The following is a 20000-nucleotide window of genomic DNA, read 5'->3' as shown; positions in this document are numbered from 1 at the left end:
ATTTTGTTTACAGACAAACACATTCCACAGTCACTGGTAGCTGACCAGTACAACCACAGTCTGATACTGTTGTACTGGGAGCTGACCAGTACAACCACAGTCTGACACTGTTGTACTGGGAGCTGACCAGTACAACCACAGTCTGATACTGTTGTACTGGTCATGACCAGTACGACCACAGTATGATACTGTTGTACTGGGAGATGACCAGTACAACCACAGTCTGATACTGTTGTACTGGGAGCTATAACCACAGTCTGATACTGTTGTACTGGGAGCTGACCAGTACAACCACAGTCTGATGCTGCTGGCCACTGAGCAGCTCTACTGGAGCAGTCGGGGGTTCAGTGCCTTGCTCTAGAGCACTTCAGCGGTTCTGGGGGAGGGGTAAGCGGTAGACCATTCACTCCCCCACCTAAATATTTTCCCTGCTTGACCGGGGAATTGCACCAGGTACCTTTGGGTAGCAAATGCTATCCTCTAACGACCCTTAGGCTGCTTACTTTATGCATATGAATATTAATCCATTCACACATATTCCATACACTTTTGATATCTGCTGCTATTGTCATGTCTTTAGTTGCACAAGAGACTGAGGTAGACGTTTTTTATTGTTACACTGTTTATATTTGATATTGCTTCCTCCCTCTATTCTTAATATCTTGGCCAGGAGATTATGTTTTTGCCCAGGTTGGCTCTATAACAGGCCGCTACACGTTTTGGCCTATAGCTCTTGAACCGTAGGTTGTACAATCCAAATATTTTCTCCATGGATTACTTGGATCAAAATCTCTCAAGACAGATTCCACTAACAGCAGAATCTGTCAGCACCACTGCCATAAACATGTAGTGTTGTTGTTAGTAGGAATATACAGAGAAGCACCTGTGAGGAAGTGGACTAAGAAAGGGGAGGAGCCAAACCAAGTTCCTGCTACTACTAAGCAAAGGAGGTTGTGCCCCCAGTGGCAAATACAAAGGATGATTGCTTGGATCTTGCAACTTGGGTATTGCAACTTGGGTGTAACAGTCTGTTGCTAAAGGAGCTTTTCTGTGGCAGGGCAGAAAAGCTCCTTTAGCAACAGACTGTTACACCCAAGTTGCAAGAAGGAGCGCTATAGGAGATCTTTTCTGCCTGCAGCAATAAGACTGTACAACTCCTCATCTGGTTGGCTTGATCGGGCTGATCAGGCTGTTTAGGATGGGGGACGTGGGATGCAAGCCATCGGACTCTTTAGTAGTGTTTGGTCTGTCAATGTTTAGGTTGACTATGCTTAGATGCCTTTTTTAGATGTTTTTATTATTATAATGTTTCTCTATGAGAGTTGCTGTAACACCTTAATTTCCCCTCGGGATGAATAAAGTACCTACCTACCTACCTACCTACCTACCTACCTACCTATCATGACGCAACTTTCCATATATTTTCCGCCATTTTGTGTTTTCTTCAAAACACGATGTTTTCTACTACTATCATGTGATTACATTACATTACAGTCATTTAGCAGACGCTTTTATCCAAAGCGACTTACAATAAGTGCAATCAACATAGGTAGGAAGGAAACTACTAATCACCAGAAGTCAAGTGCATTCTCTTCTAAAACAAGCAAGTACAGTAAGAATATACCTAGCGCTAAGGTAAAAGTGCAATATATCAACTATATTGTGATCAAGATGTATCAGTCAGATTTGTCAGACGAATATCACTGTTGGTTGCCGAACAAACAGTGAATCCTCCACCAAATTAGACACTACAGGTCTTGTGATTCATGTGCCATTTACTGTCAGAAAGGGTGTTCCTACTCCACACCGTTTGCCTGTAATTCTCTTCTAAAAGAATGCCATAATTATATAATGAACGCAACATCCAGCCGGATCCAAATTGGACTCACGTGTTGAGGGGGCACTACTGAGCAAACTTCCCAAAACCACTTTCACTCCTGTCCATCCATAGTGTTTAATAAGTGTCCTTGAGCAGCACTTAACCCCTAAATGCCCCAGATGAGCGTGTTGATTTACCCTGCATGGTTTCCTCCGCCGTCAGTGTGTGTGTGTGTGTGTGTGTGTGTGTGTGTGTGTGTGTGTGTGTGTGTGTGTGTGCGTGCGTGCGTGCGTGCGTGCGTGCGTGCGTGCGTGCGTGCGTGCGTGCGTGCGTGCGTGCGTGTGTGTGTGCATGTGCGTGAAATACACAGTAAAGCACTCTGGATAAAAGAGCTATTATAAATGCATGAATGGCCAAACATGTCCAACAGCTATCTAAACAGGCCTGTTATTATGTTAACAGCGTACATCCAGTAGTCCATGACACAGTCCAAAGTACCACAGAGAGTGCACAGCTGTCATTAATCACACAGCCGTACAGAACACACTGTAATTACACTGATATAAATCACTGCTTCTCGAAAGTTTAGCCCCCCAGGGGGACCAAAATTAACCCTTACAGGTCTGTACTACACTGAGGGTTTTACAGTGTAGGGCAAAAAAAACTAAAACTGTATCAAATGGTTCCACTGGTTCCCAAACAGTGGGTCGGGAGCCATTCGTGGGTCGCAGATCCATTTCTGTGGGTCGCGAGTGAATATCCCTTTAGTTTCCTAAATTTTGTCATTAATTATTATTATTTTCAAATATGTTCTAAAGATTTCCATTTGAAAAACTATTTCAAATATTTTTCTTAAATAATTTCATGAATAAAATAAAATATGATACAAGAAATTCCCTAAATTAGAAAACAAATATTTAAGAAGTAGTGAAGCGACGCGTTGTGAGCTTGTAGATATTATCTATTTTCACTTAGTTTGGATCCCGGGCAAACTTTTGGATCTTGAGCTAAAAAGTCTGCAAACCACTGGTCTAATGTATCAAATTGGGGGTCCTTGAAATTAAACATTGACAATCACTGACTAAACTAAACAATACAGCCTCTGTTGACATTTTTAAGAACAAGCTTAAAACGCTATTATTTGAACAAGCTTTTGCAGATGTTACATGATTGTATTTCCACGTTTGTGTCGTTATTTGCTGTACCTTTTCAGTCACTTTGTGAGTCCTCTCTGTGATAAGTGCTATATAAATAACATTTACTTACTTACTGGGACCCCCCCAATGTACATTTATAATAATCTGAAGATTAACCTCTTCAGACTCAACCTCAGGCCGTGACGCGTGACTTAGTTTATGACGACCATGCAGACTGACCCTGGTCATTTGTTCTCATTCGTTTTTCTCTGGACCACAATGTAAAATGTTATTTAGATAGCATGTTATTCGGACAGATGCTAGGTTCATTGTTTAACTTGTATCCTATATGTTTATGGCAGTGGTGGAAATCCTTTAGTTTCAATGTACAGATTATTATTTTGATAGTATATTGTTTAGATGATAGGTTCTGGTTTACCTGTGATCCTAGTTTACTGAGACACTACACTGTCTCTATGCATTCTATGTACTGTACTTTACTTTGCTTGTTGTAAGTCACTCTGGATAAGAGTGTCTGATAAATGCCAGTGTTCATTTAAACATGGTAGATCTGCTATTTTCACTAAATTTGAAATTGGGCTTAATTTGGACATCAAAATTGCAATATTTGTCTTCCAAATTTAGTGGAGTGAAAATCCCAAAGTGCAATTACCCATGTAAAGTACAGATACTCAAAACATTTACTTAAGTACAGTAGGCTAGTCAAGCAAATGTACTGGATGAAAAACCATGGATGAATGGTACATACATACATACACACACACACACACACACACACACACAGACACAGACACACACACACACACACACACACACACACACACACACACACACACACACACACACACACACACACACACACACACACACACACACACACACACACACACACACACACACACACACACATACATACATACATAAATTAATACATCATTATAAAGACTCACTGTGTCTGATGTGCAAGTCCTACTGTGTTCCTTCTCAATGACTCTGACCTCTCTCTCTCGCTCTCTCTTTCTCAGCAGCTTGAGGGAACTTGAGGGAGTGACTATGTAAACTCCGCCTCTCTCTCTCTCTCTCTGTGTGTGTTTGTGTGTGTGTGTGTGTGTGTGTGTGTGTGTGTGTGTGTGTGTGTGTGTGTGTGTGTGTGTGTGTGTGTGTGTGTGTGTGTGTGTGTGTGTGTGTGTGTGTGTGTGTGTGTGTGTGTGTGTGTGTGTGTGTGTGTGTGTGTGTGTGTGTGTGTGTGGAACAGCTGTTATGTTGACTTTGAGGGAAGCATGTACATATTGAGGTAGAACAGATGGTTTCAGTTAGTTGCTTACTGTCTTGTCTGTCTGTCTGTCTGTTTGTCTGCCTGCCTGCCTGCCTGCCTGCCTGCCTGCCTGCCTGCCTGCCTGCCTGCCTGCCTGCCTGTCTGTCTGTCTGTCTGTCTAGCGGTCTGCCGGTCTGTCTGTCTGTCTGTCTGTCTGCCTGACTGTCTGCCTGACTGTCTGTCTGTCTTCAAGCACTTTCTTGCCACAAGAAAGTGTTTGTAGGGTGGTCTCCGCAACACACACACACACACACACACACACACACACACACACACACACACACACACACACACACACACACACACACACACACACACACACACACACACACACACACACACACACACACACACACAGAGAGAGAGAGAGAGAAAAGGCCCTGTAATTTGAAAGTGAATTTGGGGAGAAAATAGCTCGGTAATAAGTGGTCTGTTGGGATGACTCAGCAAACATGTGAGCAGATGAGACGCTTGCTGTGAAGAGGGGAAAGGTCACAAAGGTCACAAGGGGCTTTCTGTACAGGAGACAATAAATTCCTACCATGTGTATTCCCAATTCCATTGTCCCCCTTACACTGACTTATGCCCAACACACACAAAAAAAAAGACATACTATCTCCGGTTTACTTCCCATATCTGTGTGGAGTAGGCGGCCGCCTTTTTAGGAGACTGGAAGCAGGTTGGAGTCTATTCATTCCAATGGGAGAGTGAATGTGAACACAGCTTCTGAACCATTCTTTAGCTGATGCAACTTTGATGATGGAGAGGGACACTATATTTCCACACTCACTCCAGAGGGCCACATGGCATATACTGTCGGGCCATTCTATGTCACACAAAAGTGACAAAAATAGCCGATCTACAAGCTCAAAACTTGTCACAGTGCAACACGTTTTGAGCTTGTATATTTGCTATTTTTACTATTTTTGAATTGGAATCCAGATTTTTTTTTTGCTATTTTTAAATTGGAATCCTGAAAAGTAGCATTTTTATTTAATTTCAAATGCATTTAGTTATACTTGTGTTAACTTTAAATATGAACTTAAATACAAATACATTGGACTGCAATTTTAATACATCTACAGTAAATACATTCCACCACTGCTTGTACATTTTTGGGCTTGTTTCTAAAGTGTATTGCTTATTTTGGGCTTGTTTCCAAATGTGGTTTAAACCACTGTTTCTCAAATATTTCCATGTCAAGGACCGCCAAATGAATATGACTGTCCTTTAGTGCTGTATCTGTGTTTGCTCATGGGTGTAAGTAGACCTCAACAACAATTACTATCGCTAAATGTACAAATTGTTGTCATTGTAAAGTGAACAAGGGAGATAGAATGCATGTTATCATTAAATATTTAACCACAAATGTTCTGAATAATATTTAGATAGCATGTTGTTTAGACAGATGCTAGGTTCATTGTCCTATAGTTTCTTGAGGCACTACATTACACTGTCTCCCTGCATTCTGTGTACAGTATGTTGATTATTTACCTCGCTCATTGTACGTTGCTCTAAATTGTAAATACTCAAGTGTGTGTGTGTGTGTGTGTGTGTGTGTGTGTGTGCGTGCGTGCGTGCGTGCGTGTGTGTGTATGTAAATTACTACATTTACCAACAGCTTAGTGAATGAGACCAATTAGGCCTTACATGTCAAATGTTCAATTATTTTCAAGCAATTCTGTCTGTTAATTAATTTTTTTTTTTAAATGGAAAAATTCTGCATAAAAAGAAGCATCTAAGAAAAATACAAAATCGAAAAAAACACTTTGAACATTTTTGAACAATTCCACCAAGTGTTTGAGGTGCCTGTTTCACCCACTTCCGGGGGGCGGAGCCAAAATCCGAGCCCGAAGTATTTGTTCGTAGACCCCCACTTAGGGGGGGTAGAAAAAGTTTCGGAGCGATTCGGGCACTTTTCATTTAACATTGGGTTTGCCATCATTAATGTTTATGACATCATAAACATTTCCATTCTGAGATCGCCTGTTCAGACACGCCCATTCTGGAAATCCATGAAATGAGAAGGAATGACTGAATTAAAAAAAAAACATTTTTTTGGGTACAAGAGACACTGGGGACCCCAAAAAATACAAAAAACCAAGAAAAAAGTGATTTTCATGGTGTAGACCCTTTAATGTTATTGTATTGCATTCGTTTTCTGTGCCAATGTATTGTCTAAATTGTATTTTCACTATCATTTATCGAATAGGATTGCAAGTTTACCTGTCTGATGTTGTATTGAGTGACACAATTTCAATAAAATATTTGAATAATAATAACATCATGTTCAAATCATGTATACTTTACATTACTTCATGTTCAAATCATAAATATTTTACAGTACTTGAGGCCATTTTACAATGATTATTTTTCTTTTTTAATAGCCAATTTAACATTAAAGGAAGAGTTCACCCAAAATATTACTTATTTTCTATCAATTACACACCCCATGAAGCCTTGATTTCATGGATTTATTTTTGTTTTTGTGGCATTTCTAAGACAATAATTTGATGACCGTGTGTATCTCCGGTAGGAGACGCAAATAATCTACTTTGTGTCTCCTACCAGATACATTAGCCGGTAGGAGACGGGAATCAAATTATTAGCTTAGGAATGCGACAAAAACAAAAAAGAATCAATGGATTCAAGGCTTCATAGGGTGTGCAATTGATAGAAAATAAGTAATTTTTTGGGTGAACTCCTCCTTTAAGGTTCCCACAATGTTTAGGTGGCCACTCTTCCAGTTACCAGTGAATGTAAATCACATTGCAAATCACTTTGGATAAAGGCGTTTATATAAATGTACCATTTATATTTTACCAGACACATTGAGGAGAGCAGATCTTCATCAAGGAGTTTTATTTTTTATTTCTCAAGGTTCAAAGAAACAACAAACATTAGGTTACATTATTTTAATTAATCCAACCGATTTACACTGTAAGAATTACATTCAGATCTGTGTTTTTAAAATAATGAACTTTGAATGGTTTCATAATAGACCATAATATGGTTTCATATGAATGGTTTCATATACTCATCACCCATGAAGGATCATAATCATAACAACTTTCAGTTCAAGTTCAAAACATTACATGAGCTGTTCATCCAACAACAGAATTAGATTAATAAAATATAAACTAGCTGATTAATATTATATTCTAAGAGCTTGGGTTGCCAACTCCCAGACATTAAAATAAGGGACACCTATTCTGCGTGGTCGAAAATGCTTTGGGCAGTCAAACTCCCCAAAACCCCCGAAATGCATAGAAAACTATGCATTTTGGCACAGTTAACACAATGGTCTAATTGGTCTTACACCTGCATCACACTTACTGTAACATGGTTATAACAAGTTCTATTCATACCATAATCACAAGGAAATGAAATGCAATGCTTCAGCCATACATACACCAGATATGTATGTACTGATTCCCTCCACTTTTTGGGTCTGGGCGGCCCACTAAGTAAATATAACTCATGTAATTAGCCCACTGGCTTGTCTCTCATCTGAAATGGCTAATCCTTCAGTAGCACCGGCCCACATTACCTCCAGTATTTTATCATTATTATAGATAGAACATCTATAATAGATATATGGGGATTTGACAATTTATCAATATTCTTTGGAGATCCGCTATTCCGACCGACTTCCTACTTGGCACATCACTACCAGCAGTGGTGAGCTGTGGATTTTTGAACTATGGGGGCTATATTTTATGACGTCACGTGCACGCGCGCACGTGCACGCGAGCGGGCATGTGCACATAGCCACTCAGCTCAGTGCAAGTTGAAATACTGTATTCAACATGTGATTATTAATGTATTTATATTTCTTATTATTTTGTTGCATTGTTAATTTGTTGTTTTTATTTTTGTTTCAATTAATTAATTATTTTATTTTCCTTTTAGTTTTATATAAAAGCCCTTTACATAGATTCACCCACACATAAGTACTTAAAATAATCAGTCAACTTGTCTTTACTTGAATTACTCTTTTTTTAAGACTTACATTGCTTTCAAAACAGTGGTTTTTAAAACAAGTAAAAAATATAAAAAATACCCTTTTGCTACTCACCAAAACAAAGACGGTTTTATGGAGTTGAAAGCCTACTTTACTAAATGGGAACACTGTGAGCCCCCACCTCACGTCTAAAATACACTTTTTGGCCAGAAAAGAAAATATTTCACCGGAATTAAAACCTGTTTTTGGTTACTCCACAGTGCCCTCTGCAGATATGGTCAATGGAATTTTCCTATTGACCAGATTCTTCCTTCCGGTGAAATATTTTATTTTCTGGCCAAAAATTGTATTTTAGACGTGAGGTGGGGGCTCAGTGTTCCCACTTAGTAGAATAGGCTTTCAAGTTTCAACTCCATTAAACCGTCTTTGTTTTGGTGAGTACCAAAAGTGTATATATTTTTTTTTACTACAGACGAGAGGCTGCGCTACCGCGGTGCGAGGGGAAAGAATGGAAAGTACGAGTACCATAACGTTAAGGAGAACTCCTTCTAACGCTATGACCAGAGCTAGACAGGGATAACTTTGTAGCTCTTGTGTCCTCTGATAAGCGATTAACCCTTTCACACTCCATGGCTTTTCTAGAGTAGCCTAATGTTATGCAAAGCAGCCAAGTTGAGGCCATTGTTTAAGGTGTTAAAGACGGCTCGCCCCTGACGGTGCATTGTTGTGTTAATGATTGACGGCTCGCGGGCGGCTGACGGTGTGTGCTCGCACGTGCATGTGGAGATGCTCGTGCATGTGGAGCACGCGCGAGCCCCCAGCCCCATAGTCTCAGAACTAAGGGGTCGCCGACCCCCCCTAGCACCCCCTTCAGCTCACCCCTGACTACCAGGGGTCCTCTGCGATATATATACGCCGAGTTTGAAGTCAATCGGTCCGGTGTTTTTTGAGATACGCTGGTGACACTCACACACACAGAGTTATCACAATTATCCAATAATTAAGATACTCTCAAAAGCAGTGGTCATAAATCACCATAAACAATAACATACCATGTACGTTAGTTATGGTTTACAGCTCACAACTAATCTTGTTCTTACAAATATATCAAGTAAAAATAGCATTAAAACAATAGGTATTACAGTACATACTGACATTAAAATGATAACGCTAACTTATTACTATTAAGATACTCTCAAAAGCAGTGCTTATAAATCACCTTAAACATTTAAAAGTAAGAAAAGTACACATAAAAAAATGCCCAAAAATGGCCAACTAAGGGAGTACGACACGGTATAAAATGGAGCTTTACTGGTTAATCAGATTGGAAATTTCTGTTTCATGGATTATTTCTATAACAATGATGATCTACCTCATACACATGGACTCCTGCTGCTACATTGGGTCCAGCTTCTGCACCTCTGCGTAGATCTATGTCTTCATACTGGTGGTATTCTGTCTCTTTACTGGGTCCATCTTGTAGATCTATCTCTTCGTACTGGTGGTATTCTGTCTCTACACTGGGTCCAGCAGCTTCAGCATCAGAACCAACACGATTATAAACAACAATATTTTGTAGATTTAGATGTTCATACTGGTGGTGTTGTGTCTCTACACTGGGTCCATGTTGTAGATCTATCTCTTCATACAGGTGGTATTCTTCTTCTTCACTGTGTCCAGCAGCTTCAGTAGCAGAACCAACGTTATAATAAATATCAACGTTCTCTCGCCTGATATTATAATAAACGTTCTCTGCACCTGATCTCTGCCCTCTGGTGGCCTGGATAAACACAGCAGCATCCAACTTTAATACTGGATCAGATCAGGTTCTCTTAAATAAAACTAGCTTAACTTTTTCATTTACATTCCAATCTTGTATTAAATAAAGACGAATAAAGACTGAATAAAGACATATACATTACCTTCCAGAAGCAATAGAGGACACTGATTATCACCATCAACAGCAGCAGCAGCATTATGACTGTGATGAGGATAGTTGTCAGATGAGAAGCTGTGAGAGAAATATGTTGGAATATCAACAAATGTAAGGAGCAGCTCTCATTAAAAAAACTAAGTTATTTCTTTTTTTAATTAAATAAATAAAATATATTTTTTTAAATTGACAATTCTATTTCTGAATTCATGTCATTCAAGTATGCTTCTTTGACTGAGTTTCATATTGTGACTTGAAAAGTCCATTTTATTCAGGTTACCTGCAGTGGTGGAAAGTAACTAAGTACATTTACTTAAGTACTGTACTTAAGTATAATTTTGAGGTATTTATACTGGAGTATTTCCAATTTTCAATACTTTTACTTCTACTCCACTACATCTCAGAGGCAAATATTGTACTTTTACTCCACTACAATTATTTGAGAACTTTAGTTACTAGTTACTTTTTTGTTTTTGATTATTATAACATTGATTATTTTGTACTTTTACTCACGTACATTTTTAATTCCGGACTTCTAACAGAGTACTTCTACATTGCAGTATTGATACTTTTACTTATTACATAAAAATGTGAGTACTTTTTCCACCACTGCTTGAACAGTCCATTATAATCAGGTTACCTGTGACAGTGAGAGAGAGCAGCTCGCTCTCAGAGGAGAGGTTATATGATTCTTTTTTTATAACAACATTGATGTGATAAACACAGCTGTAGTTTCCTTGATGGGTGTGGTTTGCTGCAGGAAACAGGAAGTTGGCAAACAGGAAGTTGTCGGCTGGCTGTGTGTGGTTGTGTGTTGTGTTGGATCTGCTGTAGTTCCCTTGGTGGGTGTGGTTTGCTGTAGTTAACAGGAAGTCAGCAGAGTCATTGACAGCTGGCTGGGTGTAGGTGTTTGTTGCGTTGGATCCAGTGAAGGTGAGATGAAAGGACCCTCCTGGGTATTGTGGCTGGATGGAGCAGCTGATGATGAAGTTGGAACCCTCCATCACCTGCTGCCCCTGGTGCTGGCCCTCAGAAACCCCCTTTATGGAGGTCAAGAGACTGATGATAGGCTTAAACGGCAGATCTGTAAAAAGACATAGGTGATTGGCTGAAACAGTAGAAATGCAAGCAGAGTAAGAAAGTAATAGCCAGCACTACGAAGTCCTTCTGATACTTTTAAATCATGGATGCACGGACAGCATACACATATGCTGATACACGCTGAGGAAGGCTTGACGCCAAAACGCCTCCGTGTATGCTGCCCGTGCATGCTGTCCGTGCATGAATTAAAAGTACCAGAAGTACTTCGGAGTGCTGGCTACTATTTTTCTTACTGTGAATCTTTGAGAGCTGTGTACCCGGCAAACTACATTATACACAGACTGAGTGTGCTCGTTTTTATTTTCTAGCAGAGTAGTCAATGAGATCAATGTCTACTGCTGAGTTAATACAGAAGGCCCGTTTGGGAAGAGGATTTACTGCTCTTTTGAGCTTCATGCAATAGCTCTTGTCAACCAGTAGGTGTCCTACCTGACCACAGGATGAACATTTCTCAATAGATGGGTTTGTTGTTTACAAACATTACATTTAGTGTGTGAACATTCAGGACAAAACACTTTGTCTGAAACATTTTGTTAGAGCAGTGAGCTTGTAGGCTGTGATCACATGACCTCAAGTCCAAGTTTGTCTCAAACTATTAAGATGTTTTCCAGATGTTTTGTTAACCCTAACAGTGCTGCATTCTGACCCACAGCTGCACAGAAACATGTCTATTGAATAACAGGTTGACCAGCTACAACCACTACAGTTGTGCTGTATTAAAATGCTCCATACAGCTTGTTCAAAATAATGTTTTACTCACTCACTAAAGTTATTAACTGTAGCTTTAAATTAATAGAGAGAAAGAGAAACATGTCCTCTGTTTCCCTGTTTTTGAAAGATAGATACTTTGATTGATTGATTGATTGATTGATTGATTGATTGAATAAGAGGCTGTATAGATTACTGTTGTCACAGGGCAGCCCATGCCCTATAGACCAATTATTTGTTTACCAACATTGAGACGCACAGGTGATTGTTTCATGCAATCAATTCCCAACATATTGATTTGGGGTGCGCTGGTTTCAGTTCATTCAACCTCCTCTTATGTGTTGGCTAGTGAGGCGCGTCCTAGGTGTTGGTCCTAGCGAGACCTGACAGAATGGGTTTCATTTGGTGCCGGCCTGCACGCGCATACTGGTTCTTATCAGTGTGATGTCGTCTGTGGGACACTAGTGCACGCACGCACGCACGCACGCACGCACGCACGCACGCACGCACGCACGCACGCACGCACGCACGCACGCACGCACACACACACACACACACACACACACTCATCGAACCACAGCTGCTTCTAATTAATTATCGCTGGCCAGCTTGGAAGTGTAGTTGTAGTTTTTCTAATTGTAAATGTGTAAATAAAATGGCACCTGAAATATAAAATGGAAATGAAAAGAATGGATGCAATTGTATAGATAACTTATGGAACATAGTTTGCCTTTTTTAAGGTAATTGGTACACATTACTGTGAGTGTTCTTTAAAATGGTGGCTGCTGCTGCAGACATTCAGTTCGGTTTGGGCAGGCTAGAGAACAGCCAGAGGAAGAGAGCTGCTGGGGCCCTTAATGGAAGGGTGTAGCCCGTAAAGTAGTTACCTATGTAGCTGTTCGTTGCTGTTGCTGTTTTCTTGCAAGTACTATTTTGCAGTCCTGCACTGTACATATTATTGCACTGACAGGTTGGTGTTTGGAGAGTTTTTGGTAAATACAAAACACCAAAATGCATTCTTGGAGAGTCGTTTAATTCTTTGAGCCTTGGCCGTTTGGTCAACCTTTACAACTGTCATTGTTGAAGACTTTGTTTGTTACCTGAACAGATCACCTCCTGTCTGGAGGTTGAAAGAGCAGAGCCACAGTCCAGCTGTCTACACACTAGAGATGATGACTCCAGGTTCCAGTCATAATAAATTACTGATCTCCACTCTCCCTGGTGTTTCCTCTCCAGTCTGCCAATACATGTACTGGTTCCTCCCACCAACCTGACATCAGGCTCTGTACAGAGACAAGAGTAAGAAATATCACTTTGATTGAAAATTAAGAATCAAAACCAAATGTGTTTATTGTCTTTTATTGTTTATTTTTATCGTGTTCAATTAAAAACTTGTCAGTAGTAATTGAACCCTGAGTGTGTACAATTGTAACCAAATGGACCACACTCTCATAAGCTAGCAGTGCACAGTAAAATCCTCAGTGGTAATTTAACCACTCCCAACAGTAAATGGAACCAAATGGACATTACACCACACAACATACAATACAAATATATGTGTTTTTCATTTATCCCCCCCCCCCCCTCACACACACGTTCTTGTTAGATAGATAGATACTTTATTAATCCCGAGGGGAAATTTAGATATAATTATGGTTTAGGTTAGTCCTTAAATTGTGCAGTTTAATTTGATTTAATTACCATTACTAGTAGTAAAGCATTGCATGTTTGCTCTGTTACATCATGCAAGTAATGTTTTAGATACATTGTACTTGGAAGAGGAGTTTTAACATACTGTAGTTTGTATGCATATTTGACAAGAAACACTGCCTTTACTCGATTACATTATGCTCATTACTTTTATTTGTAACTTGTATTATTATACACACACACAATAGTGTGTTATTATTATTATTGGGCAATTGTATTATTGGGCAATTGTATGATTCTGTGATGAACATTATGTAATATGGTTAAATACAATAATATCATTTGTACCATCCTATGCTGTTATGTCAAAACGTTGCATTTATGCTGTACTCTGAAACTCCTTGTGCCTGTTATTCAAACAAAGCTGCTATCATAGAACGACAATGTTATGCTCTAATATTAAAGCACCTCATCTACAATACATTACATTACATTACATTACATTACAGTCATTTAGCAGACGCTTTTATCCAAAGCGACTTACAATAAGTGCATTCAACATAGGTAGGGAACAAAACTACTAATCACCAGAAGTCTTAAGTGCATTTCCTGCATAAACAAGCAACCAAGAGTATACCTAGCGCTAAGGTAAAAGTGCAATATATCAGCTACCTACTTTCTTAAACAGATGAGACAAAATAGCAAAATCAAATGAGCACAAGCTAAAACAAATAAGTGTATTGACTAAACAAGATCCAATAAAACAATACAAAAATAATAAAACAATACAAAAATACACAACACATTATCAACAAATACACATTTCAAACAACACTATCCCACCATACCAACTACAAAGTACTTTTAGTGTTTACCAGGCCTGGCATTTTGTCATTTATTAGGGGCAAGGCCACTTGTCCTTTGGTGTTGTCCATTTTTTGAGGGCACAAAGGCCAAAACAAGATTTTCGTCGATTGAAAGAGTTAATTGAATTTAAGGGTTAACACATTGTGTGCCAAAAACGGTCCGGACCGTTTTTGAGAAGCTATGCGTTATGTGCCATAAACGGTCCGGACCGTTTTTGGCCCATTTTAAAAAATATATATTTTTCCCACGTGGGGCGCTTTAACGAAACTTTGGGATCATCCAAGGAGTCTCTAAGAAGGAGAGGCCGGATGTGGATCCATGTAAAAAATGCTTCCGTTCGTCCGCTCCAATGTTAATGACTAAACGAAACTTTAACGTGGTGGAAGTGAGACGTTTTGGATCGGCGATCACTCTGCAATGGAGGATCGCGTTAGAAATATTATTGTTCCAGGCGTTAGTCGGGACCCTCCGCCGTCTCGCACGCAGGCTTTGTTTACATGCACGTCCGCGTCGGGGCTTCTACAGCACGAAACATATCAGCGTAAGTGGATGGAAGATATGCTGGCACTGGATGTACCCTATTTTAATAAACCTCTGGCTCACGATGTGTTACACGATGTGTTAAGGATGATTTTAAATTTAATATGTAGACTATCTGCAGTTAAATAAATACATTATGGTATTTACAATCTGATCCATGTTCAGCCCTGCACCAATCAAAGTCACTGGATTGGTTTAAAGATGGGGACTCAGGGGAGTTAAGAATTCAGAATCTCAACAATAGACAAGAAAGAGACACTGGTGTCTACATATTGACAAAAAAGAGACAGAGGAGAAAGTGGTAGAGTCAGCTGGGGCATTAAGGCCACTGTGGCCTTAGGGCACAAGGCCAAACTGAGCCTCCCATCATCCTTGCTAATGTCACATTGTGCCTCTTACACAGCCCTGGGTAGGCCAATCAGCCTGGCTGAGATATGTGCTCGGCAGTAAGCTCCTTTCTCATCATTACAATTACCTGAATTAATGAATGAGTGAATTAATAGATATATTACCTGAGCAAGTGAGTCCAACAGTCTTGTCAGTTGAGCAGTTGCTTCTAGTTGAGGTTCTACAGTCCAGGAGAACAGACTCATTACCTTCACACTGGAACTCTTTGGTCCACATTGGAGCCTTCATTTCTCCATAGAGCGCCCCCTGGAGGACTGAAGGAGCCCCACAGCCAAGCTGCCTACAGACCACCTCTGCATTCTGCTGGTCAAAGTCACCTTCACACACTGAGACCCACGACTGATTAGACTTCACCTCCACTCTGCCTGAACACACACTAGTCCCATTCACCAACCTCACAGACTCTGGGGAGAGAGAGAGAGAGAGAGAGAGAGAGAGAGAGAGAGAGAGAGAGAGAGAGAGAGAGAGAGAGAGAGAGAGAGAGAGAGAGAGAGAGAGAGAGAGAGAGAGAGAGAGAGAGAGAGAGAGAGAGAGAGAGAGAGAGAGAGAATTGTACTAGTCTATAATGTATTTACTTTATTTGGTATTTTCTATCTATAATGTTTTTCATGCAAGATAGACAGACAGACAGACAGACAGACAGACATGAAGATAGACAGACAGACAGACAGACAGACAGACAGACAGACAGACAGACAGACAGACAGACAGACCTGTCATCAACATAAAGCATTATTACGCACGCACGCACGCACGCACGCACGCACGCACGCGCGCGCACACACGCACACGCACGCACGCACGCACGCACGCACGCACGCACGCACGCACGCACGCACGCACACACACACTTCCACATCACACTGCAAGGTGTTGTGGAAGCTTGTAGATTGGCTAAGTTTGGTGCGGACCGGAGCAACGGTACGCCTCGCTGTTCCGCATGTTACGTTTGTGAAGTCCACCGTCCGCCCACCCACTAGGCAATTTTAATTTAGGATGAAAAGTTATATTTGGGTTTGGTAAACTTCATGGTACAAATCAGTTATGCAGATTAATGTAATACAAACATAATTCAGCAGATTAATGTAAATGTTACTGTCATTGTTGAGGCCATTGTTTGTTACCTGAACAGATCAACTCCAGACTATCAGTGGATCTATTAGTCATCATTGTTCCACACTCCCTCAATGAAATTTCAGAACCAACACAGGAAGATGCAATCTCCCATACAGGTTGACTTGTAGAAGCAGCACTAATTGCTGTTGAAACAAGAGAGCCACAACCCAATTGTCTGCACACTACAGATGATGACTTCAGGTTCCAGTATCTACCAACCACTGTTCTCCACTCTCCCTGGTGTTTCATTTTCAGTCTACCAGTACACTTACTGGTTCCACCCACCAGCCTGACATCTGTACAGAGACAAGAGAGAAAACACCAAAACAATTAAATAAATTAATACAAAATGACACATAATCCAAATCAAAAGTGGAGTTTGCATTGTATCTTTTTATCTCAGGCTAGTTATCTTATGTTATCTTATAAATCAGTTCTGAAAACATACGTTTATGTTTGGGCAATTATATGTATTTGTCTTCTTATTGCATTTGTAATCTGATACTTTTCATCATTTATCTAAACCATGTTCCTGTAACTTTCCTGTAACTATTGTGTTGTATAAAGCACTGTAACCTTGTTTTTAAAAGTACTGTACAGATAAGGTTTTCATTATTACTATTAGTCCATACCCGAGGATGTGCACACTAAACAGACAGACATACAGACAGACAGACAGTCATAGATTCCTAGACATATAGAAAGATTACCTGAGCAGGTGAGTCCAACAGTCTTGTCAGGTGGGCAGGTGTTAGTTGAGTTTGAAGTTCTACAGTTCAGGAGAAAAAACTCACTGCCTTCACACTGGAACTCTTTGGTCCACATTGAAGCATTCACTTCACCATATAGCGCCCCCTGGAGGACTGAAGGAGGTCCACATCCAAGCTCCCTACAGACCACCTCTGCATCCTGCTGGTCAAAGTCAGCTTCACACACAGAGACCCACGAATGATTAGACTCGACCTCCACTCTGCCTGAACACAAACTAGTCCCGTTCACCAACCTCACAGACTCTGGAGAGAGAGAGAGAGAGAGAGAGAGAGAGAGAGAGAGAGAAAGAAAGAAAGAGCGAGAATAGTATGCTAGTCTATAATGTATTTACTTCTATTGTTTTTCATGCAAAACAGACAAGAACATGACGACCGACAGACAGACAGACAGACATTTGGCCTCATGCAGCAATGGGACAATCAAGGGACATTGAAAGCTGTTTCACTATTCGCAATGTAATTCAATGAGGAGACTATATTTTAGATTATCACTTTCTCATCAATGTTGAAGAACTAGTGAAGACTATGAAGGGAAGCATCCAATCGCAGTTGCCATGGGCAGAGCGGAACATGGCAGAAATTTAGAGCTAAGGCCAACCCCCTCGCCTGAACTAATATAAGTGACGTGATTGGTTAAAAACCTTAACCGAGAACAGACATGGGTATATAAGCGATGTGATTGGTTAAAAAATGTTGACATGGATAGCACTGACAAAAGGATGATTGATTAGTATTACCCCGGACCTCCCAGTCCCTAGGGGGCGAGATAAAAAGCAAAAAATAAAACGTAGCTGAATCCCAGATAAGAACACAATAAGACAAAATGCCAGTTACGGACAACATAAGAGAACATCTTTTTATATATTGCCCCCTGAATGAGGCCCTTCAATCCCACGGGGGAAATTCAGTTTCAACAAAGAGCCTTATTACAAACACAATGCACACACAAGTAAACACACTTCCACATCACATTGCTGTGTTGTGAGCTATTTTGTGCAAAGAAATGTAGAGAAGAGGGTAAAAAGCAGCCCTATAAACCCAGCCAGCTCAGTATTAGTTTATTAAAAGAGAGTTTAAATGGATCATGAGTCCGCAGCTCTCTGTTTTCTGTTGTGCAATTTTATTAAATGAAAAGTTATGTTTGGGTTTGGTAAACATATGAACTTTATGGTATAAATCAGTTAAAAATATATAAATCTGCAGATGAATGTAAATATTACTGTCATTGTTGAAGTCATTGTTTGTTACCTGAACAGATCACCTCTGGACTGTCACGGGAATTCTTAGACTCCATTGTTCCACACTCCCTCAGTGAAGATTCAGAACCAACACAGGAAGATGCAATCTCCCATACAGGTTGATGTGTAGAAGCTAAACTATTCTTTGTTGAAACAACGGAGCCACAACCCAGCTGTCTACACACTACAGATGATAATTTGTTCCAATATGTACCAACCACTGGACTCCACTCTCCCTGGTGTTTCACCTCCAGTTTACCAGTACATTTACTGGTTCCTCCCACCAGCCTGACATCTGTACAGAGACAAGAGAGTAAATAGCAAAACATATAACTAGAAACATTGTTCCTGAAGAAACAATGTGGGCTCGCTTTAAAGCAACAAAAAAAACTGTAGTTATAAAAAGTACAAATTCAGTTTGACTTGGTATCTCTGTCTTTCTGTTGTGACTTGCCTCTGTCGTAGACTTGCCTCCGGTTAATCAGATTGGGAGCACCCGTTATCATTCTCCTAATTGTCATCAGTTACACACCTGCTTGCATAGCTGATGGTAGTAAGGGAATGGGTGTGGGGTGCTCCTCCCTGGCTCCAGTGAGCTTGTAGATTAGCTATTTCTTATGGTTTACTGTGTGTGTGTGTGTGTGTGTGTGTGTGTGTGTGTGTGTGTGTGTGTGTGTGTGTGTGTGTGTGTGTGTGTGTGTGTGTGTGTGTGTGTGTGTGTGTGTGTGTTTGTGTGTGTGTGTGTGTGTGTGAGAGAGATAGGGGGGTATGGGGTGTGGGGGTGGGGGGAGTTATGTTGACCAATACACACCATTAGAGTTGAATTGGAGCTTGAAATTTACAAGATTATTGCCATCACAATGTCACCCTTTTACACACACATTCATGGTGGAGGAAACCATGCAAGAAACCAACCTGCTCATCGGGAGCAATTAACACTGTGCCCCTGAGCCACTGCCGCCCCCTGTACTCACACTTTCAAAATACTGTCAAGCTTTTTCCAAAATAGCAGATCTTCAAGCTCACAAGTGTAGTTTGCATTTCATCTTTTTATCTCAGGCTAGAAAGGTCAGTGTTTTTATGTAAAGGCAATTCTATTTATTTGTCTTCTTATTGCCTCTTTTATGATAATTCTTATATGTTAATTTTATACTTTTCAAAATGTATCTAAACCATGCTATGTTCCTGTAACTTTCCTGCAACTATCGTGTTTTGTGAAGCACTGTAATCTTGTTTTTAAAAGCACTGTACAAAGCATTTTTTATTGTGGGCTCGCTGCAGCGAGCACGCACTAGCTTTTCCAGCTTTACATTTATTTATTTATTCAAAATTCCGTACACTTTTCTGTCCCTCCTACTACTTCCACATACTTTGTGCTAAAAACTTCAAGATGTTCAGCTTTACACAGTTATGT

General features: G+C 40.2%; 2 protein-coding genes across 3 annotated transcripts in view; both read right to left on the bottom strand.

The window, feature by feature from the left end:
- The window catches only part of pltp (phospholipid transfer protein), a 22100-nt gene extending 18109 nt beyond the window's left edge, over positions 1-3991 (bottom strand). For both annotated transcript variants that reach the window (XR_013932971.1, XM_080425257.1), the window contains exon 1: positions 3927-3991. The gene's annotated coding sequence lies outside the window, so the exon portion shown is untranslated. The remainder of the gene's footprint in view (positions 1-3926) is intronic.
- Positions 3992-9594: 5603 nt separating this feature from the next.
- Positions 9595-20000, bottom strand: part of LOC308082049 (scavenger receptor cysteine-rich type 1 protein M130-like) — a gene marked incomplete at both ends in the record, with an annotated part of 22129 nt that continues 11723 nt past the window's right edge. Inside the window, 8 exons of the mRNA XM_080423659.1 lie at positions 9595-10035; positions 10178-10266; positions 10829-11272; positions 13098-13280; positions 15567-15866; positions 16587-16874; positions 17289-17591; positions 18597-18881. Coding sequence (XP_080279785.1) covers positions 9595-10035; positions 10178-10266; positions 10829-11272; positions 13098-13280; positions 15567-15866; positions 16587-16874; positions 17289-17591; positions 18597-18881 — 2333 coding nt within the window. The remainder of the gene's footprint in view (positions 10036-10177; positions 10267-10828; positions 11273-13097; positions 13281-15566; positions 15867-16586; positions 16875-17288; positions 17592-18596; positions 18882-20000) is intronic.

The sequence above is a fragment of the Gymnoscopelus braueri genome, assembly GCF_963280865.1.
Source record: "Gymnoscopelus braueri genome assembly, chromosome: 3".
In the NCBI taxonomy this organism is placed as follows: Eukaryota; Metazoa; Chordata; class Actinopteri; order Myctophiformes; family Myctophidae; genus Gymnoscopelus; species Gymnoscopelus braueri.
Note: the sequence above shows the minus strand (reverse complement) of the source record. Positions and strands in the feature narration are given on the sequence as shown.